At 46.2% G+C, this 19,797-nt stretch overlaps 1 protein-coding gene across 1 annotated transcript in view; it reads right to left on the bottom strand.

The window, feature by feature from the left end:
• Positions 1-107: 107 nt before the first annotated feature.
• Positions 108-19,797, bottom strand: part of PODXL2 (podocalyxin like 2) — a 31,508-nt gene continuing 11,818 nt past the window's right edge. Inside the window, exons 3-8 of the mRNA XM_072347308.1 lie at positions 12,130-13,025; positions 11,012-11,086; positions 7,910-8,066; positions 6,354-6,415; positions 4,647-4,826; positions 108-4,360 (exon numbers count right to left, since the gene is read on the bottom strand). Coding sequence (XP_072203409.1) covers positions 4,151-4,360; positions 4,647-4,826; positions 6,354-6,415; positions 7,910-8,066; positions 11,012-11,086; positions 12,130-13,025 — 1,580 coding nt within the window. The 3' untranslated portion in view covers positions 108-4,150. The remainder of the gene's footprint in view (positions 4,361-4,646; positions 4,827-6,353; positions 6,416-7,909; positions 8,067-11,011; positions 11,087-12,129; positions 13,026-19,797) is intronic.

The raw sequence follows: 19,797 nt of genomic DNA, 5'->3' as shown, positions 1-19,797 counted from the left end.
GCAGGGGCCGGGGGGATCCGGTTCTGCTGCTGGGAAAGTTGGGGGGCCCTGCTACGAGAGATGGGATAGGAAAGAGGAACAAGACAGACAAGCAGAGGCCGGTCGGGTCAGTGGTCAGACACCACAGAGGTGCGTTTTATTGCAAAGAAACCAAATCCAGGGCCTCGGCGCTTGCAGGGCCAGACACAAGTGTTTGTACTGCCCAAGTAGTGACCAGGGCTGGCGGCCAGCTGGGGGGCCAGCAGGAAGGAGGGCTGCGAAGTGGCCGGGCTGGGCTCACAGAAGGGCTGCCAGCAGGGTGAAAGCAGCAGGCAAAGGGCTGAGCTGCTCCTAGGTCCCTGCAAAGGACTGGCAACAGAGGAGCTGCAGAGGGCACCAGCCGTGGTGGGAGGCTGCTGAGCTGCTTCAAGGTCGTGGAGCAATCATCCGTGCACTGCCGTGCCTCTATTTCACACTGCGTGCTCCGCCCCGAGGTGATGGGTAGAACGCTGGCAGCTCGTGTTACAGATAGCACAGCTCAGCAGTTATCAGGCAGCTCTGTCTCTCTACACCTGACACACCACGAGGCAGGCTTGCAGGAGTCAAAGGCTCAGCACGTGTGGTTCTACCCCCTTCTTTGCAGACCCTATTCAGGATATCTCAGCAAGATCTGGAAGCAATCTGCAGCTGGGCCATTCCTGCCCCATCTGGCTGCTGTCCCACAGAGGTGGAGCCATTCTGCCCCTGGCCGTGCATCCAGCCGATGCCAACACTGCAGCTCTGGGGCACAGAGTCATTCATGCCATCACCCACTGAGCTCTGACGAACCACATGTGCTTCCAGGCAGAGCCTCTGACTTCTGGCCATAGTCCTGGACCCCTACGCTGGTGACACAGGAGAACATCCCATCTCTTTACAGACAATGACATCCTTGCACAAATCATCCCGTCCATGCTCAGTGGCAGCCCCTCTGCTCACAAGTGATTCCAGCAGCCCCTGTGAGTAAAGCAGGTGACTGTTCTAGGCAAGTCACAGGAAACAAATATCCATAGATAAAGAGAAGGGAAGAACGTCCTCTTTTGACTTTGTTTCCAACTCTTCAGCAGCCACCAGGTGTCAGTGCCATCAAACGTTTAGCAGATGGGACAACAGCAAAAGTCCTGGGAGGTGGAAAACACTTTTCCAGGCATGACTGTCTTCTGTCTGCTCTGGAGCCCGGTGCACCTCTCTGAGAAGTCCGGCTTTGACAGTCTTTGTTAAAAAGAAGTTTAACTACATTTAATTGATAGAAAAGTTTCCCACAACAAGTGATAAAGTTTCTCTTCCTTTTTAAGTCCTCCCTGTACAGACCCGGACCCAGGCTCCGAACAACAAAGTGATATGGGCTACAGACAGCCTTTCTACAGCACTTCCCAGCCTGCCATGTACCGGGAAGTGACCCATCTGCAGGGCTTGCAGGAGAGGACAACAGTGCAATTGACTTAACAAGATCGACCTAGTGCAAAAAACAATACAGAGCAAAATAAAAAATAAAAAACAAGTGGAAAGGGAATAAAAAGATCACCAGACTACAGTGAAATGCTATTAGCCAGAAGATTTCCGGAGATAAACTGAGATCATACAGCCAAGTCAACACCCCCCCAGTCAGAGACATCAGAATATTGTCCTGGTCTTTGTGATAGCCACCTTCAGGCACTCTCAAGATATCCTGGAGCACTCCAGATTCAGAGGAATCCACTACAGGCTCTAGAATATAGTCAGGCTGTAAAAATCCAGGGCAGCGAACCAGGAGGATTTGCAAGGCTATTAGTAAGCCTCAGTGTCCTCCTTGCTTTCTTTAGAGTTTGAAGACTTAGACCAGATCAGGAGGTGCTGAGTCCAGCAGGAAGCATACTTTATCAGCACCCTGTTGTTTCTCTTAATTAATAGCACAGAGAGAAAAGGTGGCAAAGCAGCTCCTAGCAATGAAGTGCACCAAGAAAGTGTTTTGTGTATGATCTAATTCACATCTGACTGGTGGCTTTACCTTTATAATAGCCACTGGGTTAAAAAAACAAACAAACAAGGAAACGTATTTAGTGAAGATTACTGGACTTAGAAACATTTATACAGTGAAACTGCCTAAAGGCCACAGCCATGCCAGGCCCTGTTATGCTAAATGCTATACAAACTCAAATTTAAACTCCATGCTTTAAATTTACTCACCATATTATATTAACAACTTGCATTTAATCCTGTGAAGCCCAAAATGCCATCAACACAGCCAATGAACTTGTGCAGTTTCACTGCACAAACCCACCTAATTCAGCAGGAGTCATCAAGTGAGGGATGGTCAGCAAATGGCCACACGTGGCCATTAATGTGCTCTGACTGCTCCCCCACACCAGCCACCCCCATTATCAACTGCTAGGGGGCAGGAGAGGGAACTCCTCTGGGTATCTGCAGCTCTGCCAACAAGATACAAAAGGAGCTGGTGGTCACACCACAACATAGGTAGAATAAACACTGAAAACTGGAATCTGGATAGGAAACCGAAGGCTATCACTTTCCTTGAATAGACTTACCAAGCTGGTCCTACATCAAGGTGATCTGTGATTCAGTTTGTATGCAAAGCGCAATGCAAAATGAAACAGACTCTTTTGTACCTTGACTTTAGGGACTTACATCAGGGATGAACATGCTAAAAATACCTACACATACAGAGATAGATTTACAGACTGCATATCTGGAGTCTTTCTGTACAAGGTCTAACTTAAAGACCAAACGTGAAGCTGCTTGCTGTAAGCAAGCAAGCAGATCATCATAATGGACAGGAATAGCGTTGCCACTGACCTAAGCAAGTCCCTCAATCCCTTGATAATAGAAGAAACAAATGTTCGGGGATTCCAGGCTTGAAAGTAGTCTCAAGTCTCAATTTAGACAGGGCTCAAAGAACAATTATGCATATTCACGTGCCTTTTTTCACACATCTTCAGGGAGTTGGGGCCTCAAAGTTGCCTAAGGCATGCCTGAGAAACATTCATTGGGGAGCTCTTAGATCTGCTTCTCATCTAAACAGGCTTTTACACTTGTTTGAATGCAGCAATTTTAAAGAGTTACCCTGATTTACACCAATATGACATTAAACACTTCACACGTCAAGGCAGGATCCTGGAAAGGAAACAAAAGGGTCAGAAAATTATCAGTTTGAGTTTTCACTTTTCTCCCTGTTAAAAGTTTCCCACAGCCTTTATGCTTACCTCAAAAAGATTAACCAAAACCAAACTATCCTGGAAAATGGAATAGGAGTAGAAAGGTCTTACCAATCTAAGACCGAGATGAGGGATACTTTGCTGCTAATTTCATAGGCTGTTAGGTGAAAGAGGGCAAAGGTCCTTTTTGAACAACTCTCCAACCTAACACAAACTTCCAGCTGAGATGCTGCACCATGGCACCAAATTCTCTGCAATAAGCCAAACAAGGGTAAAGTGCTCAGACTTTGCAAGCTCAGCTTGGAGCTGTGGAAGTGAAAAAGGAGCGTGGGCTGTTTAGGGGTGCGAGATTGAGGAGGAAAAAGAAAAAGAGAGATGACACTGAGATGTTCTTCCCAGACGTAAACATCTGAATGCTAGACTGCTAGAAAAAGCTTTTCTCATGGAGTGGAATGCAAACTCAGCCCAAGATATCAACATAGTTGTCACTCCCATCCAGAACAGCTCATACATTTTACAGAACCTGCAGGGACTGAATAAAAATCCAGATGTATCAAGGTCAGGATCTGGCTGAAATAATTTCAGCAGGACTCTTAAGTGTATTCATTCCCCAAAGCTGGACTCTTAGTGCTAGACTTAGCCTCAACTCCGTTTTTTCAAGCCCAGTCACTCTCAGCCACTACCAGAGAACTACAGTAAGTGCATTTAAAGGTGATGAAAGCATTGGTGCTGCTGATAGGAACACACACACACAGAGACCTACCCACCCACCCATCCCCACTTCCTTCTGTTCAGTGATCCTCCTGGCTCCAAGCCACAGATGCAGGCTCAGGACTTCCATCGGGAAAGCTTGCCCAAAAAAATCTGACCAATCCAGAGCCTTTAAGTTGTTCCTGATAAGCCACTTGATCCCATGGTCCATCAGTCAAGATAGGAGAGAGACGATTATATTTAAGGGGGTTGATCCCTCTCTTCTTTTTCTAAAGATGTGTGTCTTCCTCAAACACATCCACATCCTCGCTCGCCTGCTTATTGATCAGGACATCCCAGCTGTCAGGGCCATTGATGGTGTTTCCACCATTCACGCTTTGCTTCTTCTCCTGCATTTCTGACTGGCTGTCACTAGCCACATCCAAGGTGGGGTTGTCATGGCAGCCGTTCTCAACAAAGCGCAGCTCCTCACCATGTGACTGCAAAGGAGGGAGAGGAGCACACAGACAAGTGAGAATAGGCCTTAGTGCTGCTGAATGCTAAATTTATTCCTGAACCCTGCAGCAGAAGTGAACCATCCTGAGCACATCAAGAGGTGTGCAGGTTTACGTCTCTTTTATGCCTAAACAGCTTCACTGCTCCTCCAGCAGTGTATCCAGCTATGTTCACAAAGTGGACGGGGAAAAACAATCTCCCTCAACTTTCCAAATCCCTTCATCCCACAGAATTAGAATCCAACCACCCTCCCCCCCATCCAGTGCTCACCATGTTCTTCATTTTTGGCAGGCGCCTCTGCCAGCAGTTGTATATGAGCCCCAATACAATGATGATGGCACAGATGGAGCCAATGATCACCAGTACCACAAAGAGTTTCCCATAATCACTGCGTGTCTGGTTGGGGTGTGACTGACAGCTTGTGGTGGTTGAATAGTTCTGGATACCAATCTGAAAGTAAGCAAGGAAAGAAGTAGTAAACTAAATCCCCTGGCCTGCCATCAGGTTGGATCTGCTCAGTTTTCTGGGTTTAAGTACAAGACCATCACTGTGGGCAGAGGATCTAAAAGGCAGGGTTAGGGAGCCAGGATGTCCACTGTCTTACATGACTAGAAGGCACATGAACAAATTTAACACCATCTTCCTTGAGAGCTGGCCAATCAGCCAAGTGTCAGTGGGCATAATCCTGCCTTGACTGCCTGCACAAGAATCACACCAGCATGCAAGATAAGGAGGCTTTCACAGGAGAAAATATCCAAGATTCAGTTCCCTTTTAATTGTTGGCAAAACTCAACATCATTCCCTATGACTCAGTGGATTCCAGCCTGGTTATGTAACAATTCAATACTAAGTATGATGGATGTAAGAGAATATCCTCCCTCTTCTTTCCAAGTCCATGCTGGTGCAAGGTCAGTGCAGTGAGCAATGTTTCATTATTGATAGAGCTGTAGAGTCAGGGGCAGGCAGTGGACTACTGTGGTAGAATACATGTTAACATGGGGGTGTTGTTGTACACAGAATTCAATCCTCACGCTGACGTGAACCCTTTCTGGACAGTTCTAGCTGCTGATACTTCAGTCACACTATTTCTACAAAGTTGACTTTTTAGCACTTTCTCTGCTGTAAGCCAATCAATAATGCACTGAGCACTTAATTTGCTTTATCTAACTGCACCAGTTTGTTAGGTCAGGGAAAAACCTGAGAGGAGACATCCAGCAAGGTGGTGGTCCAATTCTAATGCTAAAGTCAGCAGAGTTACTCCAAGAGTGTATAAGGGGAGAAAAAAAAAAATAAAGGAAAGAAAAAAAAAGGCAGCAGAATCAGGCCTTCAAAACCTAAGTGTCAAACTCAGATCATGGGACTATTTTGCCCTCATCTCTTCACTCTTCCAAGTTGCCTAAGATTAGAAGCAAATACATGAGGACAGGAGGCAGCCAGCAGTGGAATCTGACATCAGTCACCGGTGGTTCTCTGCCTGCCTTTGTGAAGGCAGTTATCTAAATGAAGTGAAAAGCAGACCCTGAGATAGCAGAAGAAAGGTGTGTGAATGTGTCCCATCTAGTACAGTCACCTCTCCCACCTCCATCAGCAAAGAGTGAGCAACTAGCAACAGCCAGCATATGGAAATCAGCAGGGCTGATTCTGGGGCTCTGCAGCACTCACATTGCCACAGGCAAGAGTGTGGAAGGTATGAGACCAAGTAGCCCAACAAAATGAACGTGTGAAAAGCAACTTCAAAACCAAACCAGAAGAACAGGCAGGGAATAACCCACAGTTTCTCTCTTAATGGGAACAGATATTTGATGATCTGGCAACTACCAGAGAGGACAGAAGGGACTTTGCCAAGTGTCAGATTAATCTGTGTGCCTGCTGTGGGTTCAGCACTTGGTTAGACTGAGATGCCTCTCAGTTTGCACGGTGCTTATTTTAATTGTATAGCCAGTCTTAAAGGATGGATGCAAGTAGACAGGCCTTTACCTCAGCTAAGCTCCTCTTAACATCCCCCAGTGCCATGAGAACATCTTTTGTAGGGATGACACCTGTAAAGAAGGAGATAGAGATCAGTGCTGCATGTTCAGCTCAAGTTAACTGAGTTAGATGAACTCATCACTGTGAAATGCCCAACAAAAATGGAAGCAGGGGAACACATGCTTTTTTGTTCATTGGTACTTCAGATTTAGACTGAAAATTCAAGGACCATAACACCAAGGGTACTCCCAAATGTTCTTCAAAGAGGGAAAAAAAAATCCAGGCATGAACTGACACTAGAGGCATCTCGATACCTTCCCAGCAGCCAATGAAGCATAGAGGCAAGTACTTATCCTGCCCAGACAAGCTCCCCACCCTTGCCAGCTCAACCCAATCCTGAGCTACAGCACTTAGTATATTTCCTCAGAAATCCAAGTTCACCTATCACATCCCTTAGCAAGTGTGTTTTGCATTGCAGGACACTTTGGAAAGGTAGTGTTCCTGACACAACAGCAGATTCTGCAAGAGATGTCCTGTAATAGCTCCATTCTGAGCAGAAGCTTTAGCCAGGGAATCACCAGCCCACACCAAGCAAGCCTCTCCTGAGCCCTGAGTTCCTGGGATGTTCTCCCAACATGATGAGCACAAACAGGGAGGATTTAGAGACTGAGGCCCACTTCTACTTTCACTTGTTCAGCAGTAAAGAGGAACCTAACACAAGCACTTTCCAGAGTAGAAAATATTTTGTTTCCTTAAGTTTCTAAACTCAGGGATATATCCTATTGTTGGTTGTGCTTGCTCAGACCTGTGTTTTCTTTTTTATTTTCTATCCCCCCTCTAGGAAGGGAGATGTCCTCTCCCTTTCTTTTAGAAGACCAAATGCTTACCAGAACCTTTTCATTGGTACATGGTTCAGCCTAAGGACTTAGAAGAGATGTAATGATTTAAGGCATCGATACAGCAAATATCACTTAAATGTTAGCTCTATTTTCCTACTACTGCAGGGCTTTTTAGAATATTGCTTTCCTCATATAAGCCACAATGTCAACATTAGAAGCCTCTAGCATGAAGCAGAAGCTGTATTAAAAAAAAGAAAAGCATTCACTTTCCAGAAGGGGATGAAGATGTTAAAATGCCCCCAGCACAACTTGCCTCTAGTGTCAGCTCTTTTTACTTTGGGAATGCAAGAGGCACCATCAGGACTGGCCAAGTACAGATGAAAGTTAAGCAAGAAGTTAAAAAAAGTGACCTAAGAGCCAGCTGTCGTGCTCTGCCATAGCAGAGGTCTGTCATGGAGGACAGCACAGAAGCACAGGGAAAAAGCTGACAAATGTTCATGTGAAGGCAATTCAGGGAGAGAGGAAAGCAGGAAGTGAAGTGCAGATCAAGCTTAGTGCAAACGGTGAGGGACAAGCCACTCCATTCCTTGAATTCTTTTAACACTGGGAACTGGTGGGACTGAATTGCAAAAAGAGCAAAAATTCCTTTCAACATGGCTAAGCATATCCATTTGGAAGCACCCTAAAAACAACCCCTATCACAGGAATACTCCTTCCAGCACTTACCCTGTTCCCCTGCCAGTGTCATTAGCAAGTGCTTGTCATTCTCATTGGGTTTGCTCAGAGAGATCAGCCAGTGGTCCTGCAGCCCATCTGTCTGTCTGGAGAAAGCATCCTCCACCAGTGCCAGCAGCTGGGGACCCCTCTCCAGCCGAAATTCTTCCTGCCATGGGAAAGGGACATTGGTGAGCTGTGGTGGGAATGGCAGGCGTAGCACTTCAGGGCTCACAAGACTGCATGGCAAAGACCCCTGCATCAGGTGCACCCAAAAGCTAGCAATGCTAAACTTGGGATATTGCTCCCCTTAGCAGCCTCCGTGCCCAGACTGAACCCATGCAGGTCTCAGGACATGCCTGTCCTGCTTCCTGAACTCCTGTGGCCACCATATACCCCACTTCATGCCAAGCCCAGCACACAGGAATCCTGAAGCAACATCATCACATAAAGCAAGAACCAGCCAGACTTTTCCCTGTAGCCAGTACTGGGTCAGCAGGTGCAGCTTGGCCTGACATGCTCCAGCCATCCCTCGGCAGGCTCCTTCACTGCTTTCCCACTCCTGCGTTTCTATTCTTATCTCCAGTTGCCATGTCAACCTGAAGGCCACACAGATGATTAATAAAATGGAGAGCTCTTGTTGCCATGGCAATTTGAAGCGCTCAAGGCAGGCACAGGCTTGTGCCGAAAAAGGCCTAATTGGAAAAGACACCGATGACTGGGGCCTGAATCACAAGGGCCTGCCAGTGCCTTGTCTCATCAGGTTATGGGTTTTGGCATGAGCAGTGAGCAGGGAGGCCGGAGCAACAGTGCAAGGATGCAGCATGGTGCTGTGGAGCTGTGGCTTCTGCTGCCAGTCTGAGGTTCTGTTCTGGGGGATGTGGAGGAAAGGGGAGTAGTATAGCCCTAGAGCAGGGCAACAGAGGTGAGAAGTTTCTAATCACAGGGAAAGCAGGGATTGCAGACTACCAAGGAATTCTCCTTTGCAGAGAAAAAGGAGCTGTAAAGGAGCCTGAAAGCACATGAGCAGAATTAGAGGTCACCTTCTGAACACAGCCAGGTACCACCATCAGGTCAGATCCTGCAGTCCTCACTTAAACAAAATTCCCGGTTGTACTGACTGGGAGATGTGCCAAGAGGGACTAAAGCAACTGACCTGTCCAGAGCCTTTTAAAGAGATGAAGAGGCTTCCAGCTTAACCCAGCAATACAGACACGAACCTTGCAGCAGGTAAATGCCCAGCACTATAAAGAACATTAACATTCAAGGTGTGGCTCTGTGCAAGGGGCTGGGCTCTCTCATTGTCCCTTGGCTTTTCACTAGGACTCCGTACTGAACCAGGCATCAAACAAGAAATGTTTTAAGAATCTCCATGTTAATTTAAGCTATGGCACTTGCAATGCAGATTCTGCCTCACAGTCCCAGAAATCCAAACTACGCAGGTTTCAGATACAGAAACCAGAAAACAAAAAGGGACAGGCAGAGGGTAGGTGAGCTGCCCAGACTAAGCAAGGGGTAGGAAACAAACTGTGTCAACAGTGGCGGAAAGGAGAAGAGCTTGATTCCAGTTTCAGCCATGCAAAGTGATAATGGGAGAAAGGGAATGAAGCAATGTTTGTGTTTAGATATCTATGTCGACAACTGTCCCTTTAAATAACGAGGAAGAATGCACAAATCACTCATTGGGAAATATGTTCTGAAACATGAAATCAAGTAGAAGAACAGTTCAGGCTTGCCAGTCCCAGGACACTATCTTCTTTCAGCATGGCAGAACCGAGGATTCAACAGTAAAGGCATAATTTTATCAAGAGACATCAGCACATCAGCTTTTAAGCTCTCACCCTTCCAGTGGTTTAAACAACAGAAGACCAAAAGAAGAAAGCTACCATGTACTGCAAAATTAATAAGCATTTAAACTCCACAGAGATGCTAGAAAGAGTAATTGTGGATGCAAAAGAAACAGAGCAGCAGGAATACGGTTTTCAAGGACTGGTCTTCTGAGTTGAGATTGTGTACTGCAGCAGAGATACTTCAAACTCTCCGAAGGAGAAACTAGTCAGAAGGGAAGAGACCAGCTTTTAATCTACCTTTAAAGCAGTCAACATTTTTAGTGTTGGTTTACACAATAAAGTCAACAGTTTTATTGTGTGAATCATCTGCTTTTGCTGTCCCCCAAAATTTCACATAAACACTAAAAAAAAAAAACCACCAGAAATTCACCACTAGTAGAAATAGGTCAGTGACAGAGTCACCCTGCAGTAACAAAATCAGCCTGCTCTGCCCATGGCTGAAGCGGCAGCAAGCAGGAACACAGACACACAAGGACAAAATATGGTTCCCTGATGAAATATTTTGGTCTCGGGCTGTCAGGCTTATAATCATTTCTGAGAATTATGAAAGGTACCTTGACCTCAAGCCTTTCACAATTGGTTTCAAAGTGCCTGATAAAAGGCCTACCAGAGGTGAATGAGCCAGAGATCCACAAGGGGCTCTGGATTCATGAATTAACTGCAACTTTATGGGGATGGATGGACAGGCATTGGATTAGCAGAGCATGACTGGTTAACAGACGCAGATAACACATAAGATAAGGGGTTGGGAAAAAGAGGCACTTAGGGAAGACTTAGCGACAGCTTCTCGATACCGAACCATTCACATGGCAAATAGGGAGTCCTTTTTCCTCTGAGCCATCAGAGAAATGATACTATACCCTGGAAGGAGAGGAAGTAGAAGAAGAAAAAAATAGAGGGAAGGAGTATCAGACCTAAATTCTGCCATGTTGCCTGCAAATAAGAGGTGCAATGTTAAAGGCTCTAATGTTTCCTGATAAACCAGGTGAGCATTGGCACAAACTACCAGCCAGTAGTTAGTGAAAAGCCAATCTGAAACTGCTGTAGTCTAGACTTTGAGAGAAATCCTCTCTCCACCCACTCTTTCCCCACTTGGAGAACAAGAATATTTTTTGCCTTTCTCTCCACAGCCTCTACGGGGACTTTGAGAATTAATGCTTTTAAAATGTTTTGTAGTGAGAGCACACAGCAAGAGCTTTTGCCTGCCTCCACATCTCTAAGCACTATTCCTCCCCTGCCATCAAATCTCTGTGGACATACTTACACAGTCGATGTTATCTGACATATTCAGGATGATGTAGTTTTTCCCCGCAAGGTTGCTCCAGTCTTTGCAGATCACCTGGAAAGACAAGACAAAGACAGCTGGGTTTGCATAGCAAATGCAGCTCTCCTGCTTAAAGTACAGAGTACACAAGAGGCTGTGCCATACCCCAGAGAAGTGCTTCTCAAAGTAACTGTACTCTAACTTTTTGCACTAGGAAGGATTCATTTTTCTATTTGTAACATGGGATGCCAGGTGTTTTCATTTTAGTAGAAGCACATGAGGCAAGGACAAGGTTGCTGTGCCAGCTTCCCACAGTCTATCTTAAATTTCACCTGTATCTACTCTGGAGAAATCAATGGAAAACTCTCTAACCTGCAGCCTTATTCCGTATGCGATCAGCACAGCACAAAACCTGACAAAGAGCCTCTGTGGTCCTTAAACTGGTGACATTGGGTCCACCCATAAACTTTATAGGCAGGATTGGAAGTACAGAGGGACTAAACTTGGGGTCTCAAATACCTTGGGACAGAAAGAACAAAAACTTTCCCTGGCACTTTTTTTGCCAGTTTGATCCTCCTACCTCTTGTCTTTTTTACCAGCTGCCAGTCTGCCGGATTCAAGAACTGCTGCTCACCTCACACCTCCTCACCTACGAGCTCGCCTTGACAAACATCCTCACAGATCTCTGTACCCTGCTCCACCTGCTCTGCATCTGTTATCTGCATCAGCCAGCAGCAGAAGCAGCAAAAATAGCACTTCTTTCTCACTCCCTTTTCAGAAATCCTTGGGGCCATTTTTGTCCTGACACTTCCAATAATGGAGGCTGAAGAAACAAGGAGCTCTTGCTGCTATGTGTGCCCCAGAGGGTAGGTGTTTTTTAGAAGCAATATTTTGGGCAGCAATTCATAAGGGAAGATGTGAGGGGGGAAGGGCTTTCTTCAAGAATCATGGGTACCCTTAACAAAAGCTATGAAAAACTCTCCAAAATTTAGTTTAGGCTGGGTTGGGCAAACAGAAAAGCTCTTCCACCAGTTAGACCCAGGGCAGTGGTAAGGTTAAGGAGTTCATTAAATTTCTCCACTGCTACCTCTAACGCACTGCCCACCTCCCAGTGCTACCTGTGCTGAATTCCAGGGCACTTCTGTTGGCAGCATGGCCATGCGGGCATCTCCAGCCTGTGGTGACAAGCTCCCCTCTGCTGTAACAGTCTCTGTGGCTACCTCTGTGTCATTCCAGACAGGATCCAGCACAGGCTCATCAGCCCTGTCCCACGGAGCTGCAGAGGAAACTGGATGGTGCTCACCACCAGAAAGAGTCTGCTTGTCTGTGGAGCTGCCTCCAGGAGGAAGTGTCCCCACAGGCATCTCTGCTGTCTGCTCCAGTTCAGTTAACACTGTGGGCTCCAGCATCTCCCATCCCACTGTTGTCTCCAAGAACTCATCTCTAGCTGAATGTTCTTCCCCACCAGCCTCCATCGTGGGCTCTGAAAGCTCTGCACTTGTGGTAGTCACAGTCTGTTCCGAATCTGCTCCCTCAACAGCCCACATATCTCCAGTTGTCACCTCAGATTGTTCTTCTGAAACACCAGGGGACTGTGCAGGAGTAGTAGAAAAAGCAGAGGACACAGGCAGAAGACCTGGACCCATGCTGCTCCCAAGGTCTAAGCCAGGAGAAACAGCGTCCTCTTCTTGCCCTCCTACAGCAGCCTCAGTCACAACATCTGGCCTGGTGGAGGCTGTGGAAAACAGGAGGGCAGAGAAAGACTCTTCTTGGTCCACTGGTTCAGAAGATGTAACCTCTGGCTCTGAGGTCTGGAGGCTCTCCAATCCTCCTCTTGAGTGGTCTATAGGGAGAAGTCCCTCTTCTTCCTCCAGTGTGCTGGAGAATGGTGTGTGCAAGTCAGGCTCTACAAACTCTGCTGGTGTCTGGACAGTGGCTGCTTCCCAGTTCTCTTTTGTCTGTGTCCCATTCCCTTTCAGCGGGGCCTTCTGAGAGGCAGCAGAAAAGCTGTAGTCTAGAAAAGAGATCCAAGAGACTTCATGTCAAAACCTAAGCACCTGTGAACTCCAAACAAGAGAGCTGTCCCCATTGCATGCATCTAGCCAGATAGGGTCTAATGGTAGAGATCTTTAAGACAGGACAGCCTGCCACTGAAAAGAACAAACCCACCTGGCAAGTGCAGTGCAAACTCTGGTATTTACCCAGCTTCTTTTCCCACCCCAATGAACCCACTTTCCCCAGGGAAAATTCACATGTTTACTCCTCTCGCTCCTTTCTACCCTGAAGGTGTTTTCATAGACCCGCAACGAACAGCTTTGACATCTGGTATCTCTAAGGTGAGGTTATGAGTGTCAGGAACCAGGCTGGGACCCAGGGATTCATTCTGCATGAATGATAGATTGTAACAGCAGACACAAGCTAAACAGGAAACACTAGGGAAGAGAACAACAGCACAGTAAACCAAGTCCTTTTCCTTGGTATGCCGAGGTTATAGCACCAAAACCTGAATTAACCTAGGCATCTTTGAAATGCAGAATTCCAGTTTATACAGCGCTTTGCAGTGCAAAAGCCATCCCACAAACATCTGCATAATGATATTCCCATATCATTAAGGTGCAGTTTTGCTGTAAGGAAACAGAAGTCAGAAACAAAAGAAGAACTTCAGCTCCAAGTTGTTCTGTGGTTCTACTGTACTGTCAGGCAGGGAGGTCCATATCAGTAAACACTTCCATTGCCTTGAATGTGCTCTGTCAAGAAGGGTTGCCTATGCTGCTTCTGCAACCCAGCCTCTGCTGCTTCCCATCCTTCCTGATGCGAAACCATGCTGCAAGATGCACAAAGATGCTCCTGTTTAGCTGAGATGTGGCTTTCCTAATCCATGCCCCTTTCCCTTCTGTTGCGTGGTCTTCCCAAAGGCCTTTACCAATAGCTAAGTGTCTCAGTGCCTGCAGAAACAAAGTTGCTGGTTAATGGCAGATGTGGCCACAGACCACAGGATTGAGGACATTAGGTCAGGACCCTCTGCAGACAGATGGTAAAGGTTTAGCACATCCCCAGGGCTCCGGTGCTGCAGAGACACTCCAGATCTGTACCAAAAACACACACCTCAGCAGCAGCCCTGCCCATCCTGACATGCCCTGAGTGAAAAGTGAGGGAAATGCTGGTCTCATCCTCCAAAACAAAGCTGTCAGACGAGGCATTATTTTAAAGGATCAGCGACCCATTCTGCTACCTCCCTTATCTAAAGACTTTCTCAGCTATTCGTGACTCTTCCCTCCTCTGCCCCTCTTTGCAGCAGGAGGAGATGGGCACAGAAGAAAAACAAACAGGACAGCAGCAGCATGAAGTTTGCTCCAGAGGAGTGGGGAATGCTCCCAACCTATCAGCTCTCCTTTGAAGTCATGGGTTTAACCTTCTCTTAAGCTGCTCTGTCACCAATTAGCTAGCTTGTGAGAGGGGAAGCCTGCATAGTGCATCCATGCTGCCTTTCCACAGACAAGATCTAAGAAGCCTGAGGGACTGCTGCCTCTCCCTTCTCTCCTGGCTGAAGGAAGCTCAGGAGAACTGATCCCACTCTCTCCCAGCAGGCTCCTATCTTCCATGGCAGCTGAAAGCTGAAACTTGAGCTGCTTCTCAGAGGCAACAAATCATTGTGGCAGGAACAGGCAAACTCCCTGCTAATTAATTTCACATTCCCACTTGCTGCCAGTCTTTCCACCACCCTGAATCCTAAACCAGGAGCATCCTCCTGTCTGCTTGAGTAAGACCCCACAGTTCACAATCTTAACTCCCTTCATGTCTTGCTCAGACTGTTATTCAGCTGCTTACCTTGCAGATAGGGCAAGAGGCAAAATGCAGTAATTTTCATGAAGAACAATGAATCTTGAGGTTTTCTGGTCAAAGTTGTACTGCTCTGGGCTCCTTAAAACAAGCTGCTCTCCATATAACTTTCCAAGCATAGAGGTTCAGGGATGGTTATTGAACCTTTCCTTCTGGACTTTTCAGATGACACTTGGTTCCTGTCTGGAAGCATCTTCCACAGCCTCACTATCAAGAGAGGGTATCCATCTACCTCTCAAGATCAGGTCTTTTTAAAGCACTCAGATTTCAGTTTCTTTCACCCCTATTCTGCAGTTGGAAGGAATTTTTCCACACTGTTCATCTTCTTAGTATGACCTCAGTCACTACATTGGTCTTCTTCCCACAGCTCTTCCCAGACAAGCTCACTTACACAATGCAAAGCTAAGAGTCTCCTCAGCACTTCCCTTGACTCCCCTTCCCCTAAACCCTACATGAATACCAAAGAGCATCTCCCATTTTTAGCTATTTATTCCAATGTTCAGCTCGCATTTCCCTTTCAACAAACAGTTTTATAGACTGTGCAACCCCCTCACCCTCCTGGTTGTCCTCTCCCTTCAGCAGACCCTCTACAGCTGGCTCCCATGCCCTGAGCACATGGAAGTGCACCCATGGATCTTTCCATCTACCTGTGTCAGTGCTGCCCAGTCCTGTACCAACCAGGTTTGCTGGAGGCCCATGAGAAGTAGAAGCCATTGAACAGAGTGGCCAGCAGCCTCAGATGGCATGTGTTCATGCTGCAGAAGTAGGGCAGGGCTTTCTGTTAAAGGAATTATGGAACTGGCTGCATTGCCAGATCTGTCAAGCTAATTTATCAGCTCAAACTGCAGTAAGGAAACAGAAGGCTGCCAATCAGAAGGATGTCCAGGAAGGGAGCAAACAACAACTGCATGCATCATTATCTCCGTTTCTGCCATGGTCTGCCTGGTCTGTTTCCCACTGAGTTCAGCAGTAGGCTGAAGAATTAGAGGAACTTGTGACCACACAAAGAGATGGTATATGCCATATACCCATACAAGCCACAAACAGAAGCAGCCAAGTCTCAACAGAGTCAACCTGCTCCCAGAAGAAGAGAGCTCAGAATTGCCCATGAGACCATTTCAACATCTCCAGCCATACAGTCCTACAGGGACAGACCAGATGAGGTGTGTCTGCCTGCTACATTCCGCATCATGTTCTCTTCCACAGCTTCTCAGTCACACACCCCCTTGGGAGTCCAGTTCACCAATATGAAATTCCACACCTCCACCTCACCTCCTTGCCTTAGTTATACCCCCCCCTAATGCTTTCCTCCAGTAGCTGTACTGCATCACAGCATCCAACTGTCTTCATCTCTCCCAGACCACAGAGATTTTTGCCTTCCAAGCTCTCTTGAAAAGACCCTCAGGCACAATTTTCCATAGAAATCATCTTACACAGCCACTCTGCCATTCCAAGTCCTGCACTCTGACATCATCCAGGCAGACCTGAGCCTGGGTTGCACAGATTCATATCCTTAGCCTGCGGAGATTATTTGCCCTGGGAGAAGCGAACACGAGCTCCAAACCTCTGCGAGAGCCCCCATTTAGGCTGTGTCCTGCTTCCTCTGAAATCAATACCAAAACTTCCCTGACACCAGATGGGCCAGGACTTGGAACTCTGCCATAGCACAATTCTCCAGCCAGACATTTAATTCATTACACTTCTGTTTCTCCTTCATTCAGAAGAACTAGTCTCTGTTATTGCCCTCTAAGGTTCCCTAACCTGTATTTGCCACTATTAGCTGTTTAAAGCAACTGAGATAACTCAAAAAAAAGGGTGAGCTTCATCATTTTTAGTACACATAAACTGACCATAAGGTCTTTATTGGATTAAACTGGAGGATCACGTTAACTGGAGATTGAATTACTGATAACTAGAAGGCAATGTAATAAAGACAAGAACATTCCTGGGCTCCCATCACAACAATACAGCTCAAAGTACAAGACACATTTTAGCTGCCGCTTAAAACGCAGACAGTTCTGAGGTGGTATCTTCTTGCTGGTTTACAGTACAGAACAGCAGGGCTTACTGTGAAAAGGCATACAACATCCAATTAAAATTGCAGGGGGGTTTCAAGGAGGCAAAATGCAATTACTGGTGCTGGAACTGAGCCAGTTGGAGCTAATACCTTTATTCTCCAGGACAGGTATGTGAAGTCACTATCTGCTACTCCAAGATGCATCCAAAGACATCATAATTAAAGGAGTCCAAAGGCAGCTAACTGGTTACATCTCATTATGCTTGGAAGCTGTTTCCAGTGGATATTGGGCATTTCAAAGCACTGCAGCTGTTCCCAAACAGCCCCATGCCTTTTTCCTGCTGGGTGTGTGATCTGTAGTAAGGCTACAAGAAACCAGCTTCACCCAAACACTGAGAAAGTCAAAGATAGCTCCACCAGAACAGTGCTATGCACAGACAAACCCTGTTTGTCATATATCAGTCTTTGCAAGCAATGGCTTGGTCAAGAACACTTGTCCCAAGACAGATCACCTAACATGTCAGTGCACATTAAACCAGGGCACAAACAAGAGGCATCTTGGGAGCTGAGTGCAGGCAGGGGGGCTGCTCAGTATTAAGCTTCTTATGTAGACAGTCTTTACCAGGTGCTTCATTTCATTAAGGCTCAGTAGAAGATGGTATTAAGAACTGCAGCTTTGCTGTCAGTCTGGATGAAGGGGTAGCAGATTTCAGTAAGGCTGGGTGAGACTGAGATCTCTCTGACAAGAGGCAAATAATTCATCAAGGAAATAAGTGAATCTCACTATCAGAGAAGAGCTGGAGATGGAAGAGATTTTATCCTATTAACTGGTTGGAAAACTTATTTTTCTTTAGATGAAGTCCTTCTAACTCCCTTGTCCTTCTACCTCTCATCCTAGCTCTCATGGAAATCCCTTCCACTAATTACTATGAATAATTAAAAGATTACATTTCCCCCTTCGCCAAAGTGCCACATGCCACCCCAGTGACTCACCAACCCATAAGACTGGATTTGATAGTTCCCAGCACAGCCATGCTGTGGACTTCACAGGAACAGTCTTGGAGCTAGAAGTGCAGAATCTGTAAGGAAGCCCAGCAACCCCATGGCAGCCCAGCAACACGCTGGAGGCTGGAATGATTCACTCCAGTCCTCAGAGGCTCAGCTTCTGGGCAAGGGAGGAGAGTGGTTTCATTCACCAATCTCTCCCAAGTCTTGGATCAATTTTCAGAAGCCCACACTTCCCACACTAATTAATAATTAGGCTGCCTCAACCTAAAGACTTCATTGAACTGAAAACAGAAGCCAGGTGCGAACAAAGGGTCATACCAAGATGTATGCAACACCATACAACTCCTTTTTCAGGAATCAGGGACTTGCATGGACCCGCAGTCCTGATGACCCTCATCTTCTACCTCTAAAGATAGAAGAAATGTTTCATCTTTTACCCATGAAATCCAGCAAAACAGAAGGAAACACCTGGGTATGGAAGCCTTCAGACAAAACGAGATGGAGAAAGTGGAAAGGAAGGCAAACAAAGCCAGACACAAGTCCCTACAGGTCCACTATATCTTGAGCCACTATATGGCTCAAACCAACTTGATACTAAAGGGGAAACAAAGCCGCAAACCCCAGATGTCAACCTGAGCAGCTTTTGAGTTTCCCAGAAGCCAGAGGGCAGAAGCAGCACATTCACAGCTCCTCCGACCTGCCTTTTGGCTGAAGTACAAGTCATCCACCAATTGGTTGTGTAGAATATAGCATCCATTTTCCCAACAGACCTAACTATCTCTGCCAGATGCAGCTCCACCTGGTAATAGCTGTATGTGAACAACAAAGCCAAGACAAACTGATAGGTTAGCACACAATGCAAGCGTGCACTTCTGTGTATCCTCTGACAGAAGGAGATAAATCTCAGGGTCCTTCCACAGGCTGACGCTCACTGATGTCAATATAGATTTACCGTTCTGTAGCATAAATCAGCAAAGGCACATTATTCAAGGGAATCAAGAGCCCTGGGCTGAGCTGTGCTCTGCCAGTGGGAGTTTGTTCTCACTTTCTAATGGACTAACAGGTGGCCCTACATGCCACATGTTTTCCAGAAATATTTTTGAAGGACATTCAAGTGCACTTAAGAGAAAAAAAAAAAGAAAGAAAAAAAAAAGAAAAAAAAAAAAGCAGCTGCAGAATGCTACTGTTTTTTTTATGTCTTTCAGCCTCACAGTCACAAAAAGGCAGAGTAGTTTCCCCACACAGACTTCAGAAGAACAGACAAAAAGGAGAGACAACTAATACAGTTTTGAATTCTCTGGAGATCTGGCTCATGTGCAAGACAACCACCAATTCCAACCCCAGTGTCTTTACACCAAACAGGGAAGGAAGCCAGAACTACACGTCTCCTTTCAAAGCAGTGAATTTTCCCCCTCTAGAAGTGTAACATCCTGTTTTCTGCCTCGATTGATACAGGGTCTCAAATCTGTGCCTAGGGCAGATCTAACAGCTATACCAGGCTATACTCCACTGTCATTCAGAAAGAAATCCTATGTAAGGAGAATTTACACTTTTTTTTTCCCCCCTCTTTTTTTTTTTTTTTTTAAATAGCAGCTGTTTCAAACTGTTTAATGGATTTATAGCTTGAAAATAACCTAACAGATGTCATTACACAGTTCCACAAGGTATCACGTGGCATCTGTCACACATGCAGAACATAAGATCCATTGGTTGCATGTCTGTCTCATGTACAGGCTTTGCATGACAGAGAAGGCTGCCCAATTTAGGGATGCTATTACAATATCCTTTATTGTAAAATGACACACAGCAGGTTTCTAATTAAATTTTAAGTAGAAACGTGCTCCCAGCTCCTGAATAATTCAAACTGCTCTATTAACCAAGGTTCTGAAATACCACTGAGACATGAGCTCTGGACACAGCA

Source organism: Excalfactoria chinensis, chromosome 12 (genome assembly GCF_039878825.1).
Source record: "Excalfactoria chinensis isolate bCotChi1 chromosome 12, bCotChi1.hap2, whole genome shotgun sequence".
Lineage (NCBI taxonomy): Eukaryota > Metazoa > Chordata > Aves > Galliformes > Phasianidae > Excalfactoria > Excalfactoria chinensis.
The sequence above is the reverse complement of the archived record's forward strand: the minus strand, read 5'-3'. Positions and strand labels throughout refer to the sequence as shown.